The 11,049-nt window shown below is 39.8% G+C and overlaps 1 protein-coding gene across 1 annotated transcript; it reads right to left on the bottom strand.

Moving 5' to 3' along the window:
• Positions 1-1,358: 1,358 nt before the first annotated feature.
• Positions 1,359-2,039, bottom strand: LOC128039912 (uncharacterized). The gene has a single exon (XM_052628843.1). The coding sequence runs from the start codon at positions 2,037-2,039 to the stop codon at positions 1,359-1,361; it is 681 nt and encodes a 226-aa protein (XP_052484803.1).
• Between the last annotated feature and the right edge of the window lie 9,010 nt (positions 2,040-11,049).

Below are 11,049 nucleotides of genomic sequence, written 5' to 3'. Positions count from 1 at the left end.
CCATTCTTGGGTTTTCAATTCGAAAACCCTTTGGTCTCAAGGTGCCTTTACGGGTTTTCGCCTTGGCCTCTCCCTTTTTTTTTCAGGTGAAGTACTTCTTGACTGAATCTGAGTTCACAGGGTTAGGCAAGTTCTTGCCATCCATCTCGGTCAAAATTAACGCTCCTCTAGAAAAGGCTTTCTTTACCACATATGGTCCTTCCCAATTCGGCATCCACTTTCCTCTAAAGTCCTTTTGTATGGGAAGGATTTTCTTCAGTACTAAGTCTCCTTCATGGAATTCCCTGGGATGAACCTTTTTGTTGTAAGCTCCCATCATTCTCCTTTGGTACATTTGACCATGACGTATAGCTCGTAGCCTCTTTTCTTCAATCAAATTCAGTTGATCATATCGGGATTGAATCCATTCTGCTTCATCTAGTTTCTAATCTGATAAAAGTCGGAGGGAAGGAATCTCTATTTCAATAGGTAAAACTGCCTCCATTCCATACACCAATAAGAAAGGTGTTGCCCCGGTAGAGGTTCTGATAGACGTTCGATAGGCAAAAAAGGCAAAAGACAACTTCTCATGCCAATCCTTATAAGTCTCAGTCATTTTCCCTACAATCCTTTTGATGTTTTTATTGGCCGCTTCTACCGCGCCATTCATTTTTGGGTGATATGGAAATGAGTTGTGGTGTTTGATATTGAATTGATTACAGACCTCCGCTATCGTGCTGTTGTTCAAGTTCAATGCATTGTCAGATATAATCCTTTCTGGCATCCCGTACCGACATATGATCTCCTTTTTTAGGAATCTGCTGACTGCTAACATTGTAACGTTGGCGTTAGAAGTAGCCTCTACCCACTTAGTAAAGTAGTCAATAACCACGAAGATGAAACGATGCCCATTTGAAACTTTTGTCAATATCGGCCCAATGACATCCATGCCCCACATAGAGAAAGGCCACGGGAAAGTCATGACATAGAGAGGTAAATGAGGCACGTGAATCTTACCTCCATAAATTTGGCACTTATGGCATTTCTTGGCATATTTGATGCAATCTCCTTCCATGGTGGACCAATAATATCCGAATCTAATGATTTGTTTGGCCATTGTGAAACCATTAGCATGCGTTCCACAAACTCCCTCATGGACCTCCTCCAAGATTTGTCTGGCCTCTACAGCGTCTACGCATTTTAGCAGCACCTGATATTTTCCTCTTCTATATAAGATCTCTCCATCTAAGACATAATCATTGGCCAGCCTTCTCAGTGTCTTCTTTTCATTCTCAGTCGCCTGGCCGTGATACTCACGATTCCTTACATATCACAATATGTCATGATACCAGGGGTGGTCATCCTTTTCTTCTTTATCGTCAATGTTGTAACAAATGGGCTGGAGCCTTATAAATGCTCATTTGGATAGGCTTCACATCATCTTGTTTATTTACCTTGATTATAGAGGCTAATGTAGCCAATGCGTCAGCTATCTGATTTTCATCTCGTGGGAGATAACAGAAGGTAATGTCATCAAAATCCTTAATTAATTCCAGGACCAGCTTTCGATAATTAATCAACTTGGAGTCTCTTGTTTCCCATTCACCTTTGAGCTGATAAATTACCAATGTAGAATCCCCATATACTTCTAACACTTTGATTTTATGTTCAATAGCAGCACGAATTCCCATGATGCATGCTTCATACTCCACCATGTTATTTGTGCAATCAAAATCTAATTTGCTAGTGAATGGGTAATGATCACCATCGGGAGATACCAAGACTATCCCAATCCTATTGCCCACAGCATTCGAGGTTCCGTCAAAATTTAGCTTCCAAGGACCGTCTTCTTGAAAGTCTTTTTCTGCGGTTGCAACATATATCAAATCCTCATTCGGGAAATTGAAGTTTAGTGGCTCATAATCTTCCAGCGCTCTACTGGCCAGAAAGTCTGCTATTGCACTCCCTTTTACTGCTTTTTGGTTCACATAGACTATATCAAATTCAGACAGTAGAGTTTGCCATCGGGCCATCCTTCCATTTAGAGCAGTCGACTCCATCATGTATTTCAGAGGGTCCAGTTTATAGATTAACCAGGTTGTATGGTACAACATGTATTGTCTCAACCTCCGAGTTGTCCAGATCAGGGCACAACACAACTTCTCAATTGGCGAATACCTTGTCTTGCATTCAGTGAACTTCTTACTGAGATAGTAGATCGCTCTTTCTTTTCGTCATAACTCATCATGTTGGCCAAGCACGCATCCCATGGAATTTTTAAATACTACCAAATACAGTATCAGTGGCTTGTCTGGGCAAGGTGGCAATGTTTGAATTTCTCAAAACTTTTCTGACACTCTTCATCCCATACACCTGGGTTGTGTTTCTTAAGGAGACGAAATATAGGGTCACATTTCTCAGTTAACTGTGAAATGAACCGAGCAATGTAGTTTAGTCTCCCTAGAAAACCTTGAACTTTTTTTCAAGTACGTGGTGGGGGTAGTTCTTGTATATCCCTTACTTTGTCTGGATCGATCTCAATTCCTCTCTCACTGACCACGAATCCCAGTAATTTTCCTGATTTGGCCCCAAAGGTGCATTTCGTTGGATTTAGTTTTAGCTGAAATTTCCTTAACCTTATGAACAATTTTCTAAGGACTTGCACATGTTTCCCTTCTGTTCTAGACTTTGCAATCATGTCATCGACATAGACTTCTATCTCCTTATGCATCATGTCATGGAACAAGGTTACCATGGCTCTTTGATACGTTGCTCCCGCATTTTTTAGTCCAAATGGCATCACTTTGTAGCAGAATGTCCCCCACATCGTTATGAATGTGGTCTTCTCCATGTCTTTAGGATGCATCCTAATTTGGTTGTACCGAGAGAAACCATCCATGAAGGAGAACAGTGAGTAACCGGCCGTATTGTCCACTAAGGTATCAATATAGGACAATGGGAAATTATCCTTGGGACTAGCTTTATTCAGATCTCTGTAGTCCACACACATTCGTACTTTCCCATCTTTCTTAGGAACAGAGACTATGTTGGCCACCCATTCTGAATACTTGACCACCTGTAAGAAACCAATATCAAACTACTTCTTAACTTCCTATTTTATTTTTAATGAGATGTCAGGTCTCATCCTTCGGAGTTTTTGTTGAACTGGTTTACATTCATTTTTTATGGGGAGTCGGTGTACCACTATATCAGTGTTTAACCCGGGCATGTCTTGATAGGACCATGCAAATACATCTTTGAATTCTTGGAGCAATTCAATGAGACCTCTCTTCATCTTTGCATCAATGCAAGCTCCAATTTTCACTTCTTTTGCTTCCCCTAAGCTCACAACTTCCACCGACTCTTTATAAGGTAGGATCCGTTTTTCTTCTTGTTCTACCATTCTTAACAAATTGAGAGATAAGTTACAGCCTTGATCATCTTAAAAATCCCGAGAATCCTCTATACACATGTCTTGCTCAAAAGAGGGCTCTGCGTTAGTAACAGAGTCGCTCATATCATTAATATCTGGGGACCTGTTATTAAGAAGAAGGAAGGTTCAAAGAAAAAAAAATAAGAATAATTATATGCACAATATGTTTATGAATGGAATGAAAAGAATAAAAGAATATTGGCTCAAAATGAGACTGAACAATACTTTCATTGAAATAAAATTCTAAACATGTGCCTTTTATAAAAGATTCTTGTTGCTCCCAAGCTCAGAGCAACAAGTGTGTTCTGAATATTACTCTGAATCAATTTTAAAAGTTACGGGGATCTCCTCGGTAGTCCAATTATTCAGAACACTTCCTGGCTCGTAAGGGCAAATGCTTGATGAATTCTCTTCTCTTGGTTCTTCCTCGGATATGTCATTGATACTCAAATTCACCAACATCTCTTCTGTAATTCCTTTTCTTGATGTCTTTCATTCGGGGTGAATAATTCCCCCTGACACAAATGTTTTGGATATGTGGGGGAATATCATAGGTTCCCATTTTGTTTCCTCCCCACTCAAACGTGCTCTTCTTCTTTCCTGCTTTTTCTCCAACTTTTTCTTCTTTTGCTTTGCATTTGGCTTATATCCTAAGCCAAAGCGATCTCGTTTGTCTGCTAATTTGGGTACCTCTACCATCCCTTGGAGATATTTTCCGAGTCCTTTTCCAGGTAAGGCTCCTCTTCCCGCCGTCATCTACAGGCCCATCCTTGTTGTTTTGGATATTTTGGGTGTAGAGATCTTATCCCCTTCAACAATGAAGATTGCGTTTAAAAATTCCAAATATAAAAAAGAACATTCGATGGCTTCCTCTTCTGTCCCTATATACAGTGCGTCATTGGTTATAGATGCAATGATGTCTTCCTCTGCATTGATCGTCACCAACCGGCCCTCTGTAACCAACTTCAACTTTTGATGCAATGATGAGGGTACTGCTCCTGCTGAATGAATCCAAGGCCTCCCTAATAAACAATTGTAAGAAGGCTTGATGTCCATTACCAGGAAATCTACCTCATATGTGCTTGGGCCGATTAAGAGGGGTATTTCAATCCTTCCCATTACTCTTCTTTCAGTACCATCGAACGCCCTTATTATGTTCTGGCACGTTTCTATATGCGAGCTGTCCATGGGTAACCTATTCAAGGTGGATAAGGGTAAGACGTTTAGAGCTGATCTATTATCAATTAATACCCCTGGCAACGTATACCCCTTGCAACGGGTTGTGATGTGCAGAGCTTTGGTTGATCCCATGCCACCCGGTGGTATTTCATCGTCGTTAAAGAAAATGAAGTTATCAGCGCTTATATTACCAACCAAACTGTCTAACTTGTTCACTGAGATGTCATCAGCGACGTAAGTTTCATTTAATACTTTCATTAACGCGCTACGATGTACCTTCGAGCTTAAGAGTAATATAGTACCGAGATATGAGCTAGCTGTTTATGTAACTGCTCTACGACACTGTATTCGCTGTGTTTTAAGAATTTTAGAAACTCCCTAGCTTCATTCTCAGTTACTGGCTCGTTGACAGGTAATTCAAATCAGACCGCCTTTTCCTTCTTTTGTTCGACCACCAAGGCTTTTCTTTTTACAGGCTCTGTTTTTGAAATTGCTGGATCGTAACGCTTTCCACTACGTGTGTAGAAGCCATCATCATTGCTCTCATCTGAAGCATTTATCGGGTTCCCTTTCCTGGAATTGTCACGTTACAATCATAAGTTCAAGGAACCCTTTTGTTATCCTTATAGGAAAAGGGTACAGGTTTTTGGATTATGACTTTTGGTTGTATTTGTATCCATGCTTCATCGCTCGTTGGCTGTGAAATAATCACCACTGGGTGATTGACCTTTAGGAACCTTTCTGCGGGTCCCTCCTCTGAGGCGCAAACCTCTCTTTCTTCAAATCTCTTGATCTCTTCATAAAACTCTATCTCCTTATTATCCATCAGATTTTGTACCATGGTCTTGAACTCTGCACATTCCTGGATATCATGACCCTCCTTGGCATGGAACTCACAGTATGTTCCTTCCCCTTAAGGCCTTTCGTCTAAATCTCGTATGATTAGACCCCTACATACCATTTGTTCCCAAACACATTTCATTGGGGTTCTTACCTCCATCACGTCTGTCTTAATTCTCTTGCTTCCACCCTCGGCTACCATGTTTACCCCTTTTTCAGAATAATTAGGTAACGGGTTCCCTGCTACGTTAGGTTCAGAGGGGTCATCGAGCTTTATGATACCCATTTTAATGAATCTTTCGACCAACTTCTTAAACGCGGTGTAAGTTTCAATTGAATGCCTCGTTATCCCTGCATGGTATTCACACTGGGCATCTGCGTCATACCACGTAGGGAACGGGGGTTGCATGGGTCTCAGATTAGAAGGGGCTACCACATGTGCATTAAGCAAATTTTGATATAGTTCCCTATAAGTTATCGGGATAGGAGTAGACTGGGGTCTTTCTGACCTCGAATTAGGCTCTTGCCTCGGGGGGCTTTGATGACTAGTTGCTACCGTCGTTGGTGGGCCAACGGTAATTGTCTTTGAATATCCCTTATTGTATACACTCACATTATTCACCTCACATTCTTTCTTCCTCGAGTCTGATCTTTTAGAGTTTTTCCCGCATCTATTTTACCACTTCTTATCGCATTTTCAATCATTTCACCGGTCATTACTATATTTGAGAAGCTCTTAGTGGCGCTTCCCAACATATGGGTGATGAACGGGGCCTTTAAAGTATTGATGAAAAGTATTGTGGTTTCTTTCTCCAATAGAGGCGGCTGGACTTGAGTTTTCACTTCTCTCCATCTCTGGGCATACTGCCTGAAGCTTTCATTTTGTTTTTTCTCCATGTTTTGTAGCGTGATCCTATCGGGCGTCATGTCCACCATGTGGCTGTATTGTCTCATGAAAGCTTGTGCCAAATCTTTCCATGAGCTAATTTGGGCACGACTCAGCTGATTATACCATTTGGCCGCAGCTCCGATCAAACTGTCCTAGAAACAGTGAATTAACAATTGATCATTATCGATATATCCCGTCATCCTCCGACAAAACATGGTGATATGGGCTTCAGGATAGCTAGTACCATTGTACCTTTCAAATTTTGGCATTTTAAACTTAGACGAGAGAACTAAGTCAGGGACCAAACTCAGGTCTTTGGCATCGATCTTGCAACGGTAATCAGCACTTTCCATTGCTTTGAACTTTTCCTCTAGCCACCTACACCTATCTTCAAGTTGCTTCGGTAAATCCACCCTTGCCTTCTCTACTTCCACTACATCATCCAGATCAGGGACAACAGGGTTGGTTGGATTATCTCCCGAGTTAGAACCCGAGCCTATTTGAAAATTCATAGGTACTGAAGCACCAGTCTGGTATTGAGGCTTAATAGTGACAGGTACTCTTTGCGGGCACATCTCTGGTTGTACCTGGGTACTCATCGGAGTAAAACCTGGAGGATAAATGTAATCTTCATGATCAACTCCAGAATCAATTACTGGGCTTTTCTTTTATCATTCACTCCAGCCAATAATTGCGTTAGTTGGTTCATCATAGCTTTCTGAGATTCTTACATGTCTTGTTGGATTTTATCCAGTCGTTCCTGCATTTGATCTTGCATTTCCTTTTGCAATTGTTCCAAATTTTCTAACCTCTGATCCATTGCTTTTGTTTGACAACGAGTACCGTAGTGATATTTGATTGATGGATTTTTCTCGGTTTCCAGGGTAACTATCATATTTTAAATTATTAGGGTCATTTTATGAAACTTGATGCATGTGATGTAATGCAAATGCATGATATGAATGCAAAAAGAGGCACTGATTTTGATTCAACTTCATTAGAAAACTTTACTAGAGAAGAAATTTCTTTACATAAAACAGATTACATATACGGCTTTGCCCTTATACTCAAAGCCTTAACCTTTCTAAGAAGCCAAGCTAATTCTCGGGCTCGGTCCGACTCTGACTCATACTTAAGACTTAATACATCGGCCTAAACTGCTAGGGTCTGTAGGTGATCAGCTACTTCGCGTACTTGAGCCACTGCCTCTCCCATAATATAGTCTCTTTCTCTAATCTGGTCTTGAGACCGATGGAGCTGTTCTTGCCACTGTTCATTACCCCTCTCAAGAAGCTCTATTCGGAGTTCGCTATTTTGCAATGCTTCCTCGAGCTCTCCTACCTTTCTTCTCAATTCCTCGATTTTGCTTAAGCTTGCTTTTAACTCAGTCGCAGAATTACGACTACGGTGCTGGTGAAACGACTTTTCTAGCTCAGTTACTCGGACTTTCAACCCCACCTTCTCGTTTTGGAAAACTAATAGGCTCTTTTCCAAAGCAACTTCTCAAGCTCGAGAATCTTGGAATTTCTTTTCCTATTGACCAAATTTAGTTTTTTCCTCCTGGGTTTCCTGTCGACACTGTTCCGACGTTTAACCCAAGCCGGTAGTTCTCATTGACCTACGCAACTTCTTGTAATCCATCTTCAAGCTGTCCAAATCTTCTTCGGCCTTGTTATTTCCTTTTCTCAGTTTGTCGGCCTCTAATTTTTTAACGTCAACATCCAGTCCTAATTGCATTTTTTCTTCTTCTAATTGCTCCATTTTCCTCCTTAACTTCGAACTCCTCTTTTCAAAATCTTGTTTGATAATTTCCATCTCAGAGGGAATTACTTGTAGGTGCTCTTCTAAAGATCGAGCAGTTTCTGAATTCGACACGGGGATGTTGTCATTGACCCTTTGATCACGCCACTGACTATATTAGGGGGTCATTAATGGACCCACAGCCAAGATCTTCATTCAACGGGTTTGGTTCCAGGCATTAGACATTTCTCGAACCTTTTTCTTGTAATTGTCCCCCTTATAGGAAAATTCACATTGGGCCAGCCCCTGCGTTGCTGGTATGAATTGTCGTGATCTGTATTGTCTTGATACGAGTAGAGGAGCGTATCCGATAGCTCCCCATATCTCAAGCAGAGGAACCCAGTCAAAATCTCCACACCGGTACAATATCCCATCGGGAATCAACCAAGGGGCTCTCTATTCGACGTCTTCATCTCGGAGATTCTGAAGTATCGCCATCCATTTTCCTTCCAAAACATCATCTCGCCTTGGCGTAGCTACCAATTCCTCTAGAGGGGAGTAACTATCAGAGAATACTCGATAAGAGATTTTTTTTATTTTCCAAAAGTGGCTATGAAACCATACTAATAAGAGCTGCGCACATCCAATAAACCTTCCCTCACCTGCTCTCCGGCATGCATTCAAAGATCTGAATAAATTAGAGACGGCCTCATTTACGTGCCCTAAAGCTTTGGGGAAGATTACTAATCCATAGATACCTAGAGCAAAGACATCGACTCTTTTCTTCACATCAAGGTGTATGAGTACTAAATCTCGCAAGCTTTTCCAAGGAATGCATTAACTGTCACCTTTCTGTTGGATTCGGGTGGCAACCCACTGTTCACTCATCTCTGTGATGTTCATCAATTTTTTTAACAACGTCGGGACACTAGCAGCTTTAGAATAAACCTTGTCAACTTGAATCTTTGGGCACCGAAGCAAGGTCTTACACTCTTCCACGGTAGGCACCAAGTCCATTTTCCAAAAGTGAAACAACTGTAAGCAGAATTCCAAAACTAGGTAAGGGCTCGGAATAAATGCTTGTCCACTTTGACATTGAGTAGATAAGGCAGGTCACCGTAGTTACAGTAGAACAACTACTTGGTCTCGTTATCCCATTGATCCCATATTTCTTTCATTTCTCGAAGATCATTTTGGATTACGCTGATACGGGTGAAATCCCACAATTCTGACACGTGCCCCTCGGTAAGACTATTGCCTTTCTCTTGCTATGTCGTCTCGGCCCATATTCGGACAGCTGCATTATCTTCTACTTTATCAAGAAACCCCTTTTCTATGATAAGCTTTCTATCTAGATACTGAACATGAATCGGCACCTCTTTTAGAATGAAGATGCCATGTAATCACAAACAAAGTAAATTAGTATTAGACATAGAGCTAAGATTTAAAGTAAACGATAATAAATAAAGCGTCTATTCGGGTAAGCACTAAGGTTTGGCGTAGCTCTATCTAGGTGGGTTTTTATGGCTTACTACATGTGGTTCGGTTCTAAAGTAAGGGTACCTAAACCAGCAGATTTCTCGATCCTCACCCATTATAGGCTCATACGGATTGAGTTCAGTTCAGGGGAACACATTTTTCTATGGCCATATGGAGATGAAAATCTCATGAAAACATAGGTACGGATGTATCCCGGAAGCGATTCACTATCCCATGCAGAGGTGAAAACCTCACGAAGGCGTAGTTTCTTACTCCCACTTAAAAGGGTGTGACCAACGGTTATGCAATGCAATGTGCAGAAATATATATCTAAACTCAAAATAACGCAGTAATTATATACAAAATGATAAAGACCAGAATAAAGACGAATGAAATACAACAAAAGGATCATGTCAAGTTTTCAATCTTTGACAAAAAGACAAAAAGTAATCAACACATGGCTTGACTCTCTTATTTTTTTTGGTCCCTAGCGAAGTCGCCAAGCTGTTGACACCATTTTTTTTGATAAAACGGGGTTGACTTGGATTTTGAAAATAAAAACGAAAATGGGAGTCGCCACCAATCTTTTTTGATGAGGTGTGATCGGGCCACATCAAAAAGTGGTTATTTTTAATAAACGATTTGATTTTATTAAAATAACGATCTTGGTCCACGAAATTCAAAAAAATAGGTTCGGGAGTCGGTTACGCACGAGGAAGGATTAACACCCTCGTACCGCCCAAAATTGGTACCTAGTTGATTAATTAATGTCTTAGTGTCGAAGATTGAAAACTTTAAGGAGATTTAAAATACGATCCTTTATTGGAATGCTAAAATATTTCGAAAAAGGACATATTTCACGCAAATCGAGAAAGAAAATTACGTCCCGTAAGTTAGGACACAATGTCTTGAATTCTCGATACGAGAATAGATGCCAAAGATTTACTTATTTTTGAAAGATATTTGATTATTTCAGGTTTATAATAAAAAAAATCATGTCCCGTAAGTTAGAACACGATCTTTCATTAATTCTTGGGATCGTTTAAAAGTTTAAGTTTGAAAGGAATCGTACGTTTAAATTCGTCGAGAAAGTTGAAACCCCGTAAGTTAGGGCACGATCTTTTCGAATCTCAAAATACGAAATTTTACTTATTTTAAAGCCATGATTTACATTAAATAAAATTAATTTAACATAAAATGGTAGGAATAAACACACTATTAATATGTGTAACGAAATGATAATGAGCATGATAATACAAGCATAACTAATATGAGCAACAATCAAAAAGAAAAATAAAATAAAAACAAATCAAGTATATATGAAATAATAAGTAAATAAAAAGGAACTAAAACATTTCCTAAAAATAATGACGAACACATAAATAAATGAATAAATAAATGTCAAATAGAATGACAATAACAATACGAATAAAAGATAAAATATCTATGTATGTATATCAATATATTTAAGTTATAAAATGAATATGCATATCTATGTATATATATAAAT

This window comes from Gossypium raimondii, chromosome 3, assembly GCF_025698545.1.
Source record: "Gossypium raimondii isolate GPD5lz chromosome 3, ASM2569854v1, whole genome shotgun sequence".
Lineage (NCBI taxonomy): Eukaryota > Viridiplantae > Streptophyta > Magnoliopsida > Malvales > Malvaceae > Gossypium > Gossypium raimondii.
This window is presented reverse-complemented; position numbering and strand designations above follow the sequence as displayed.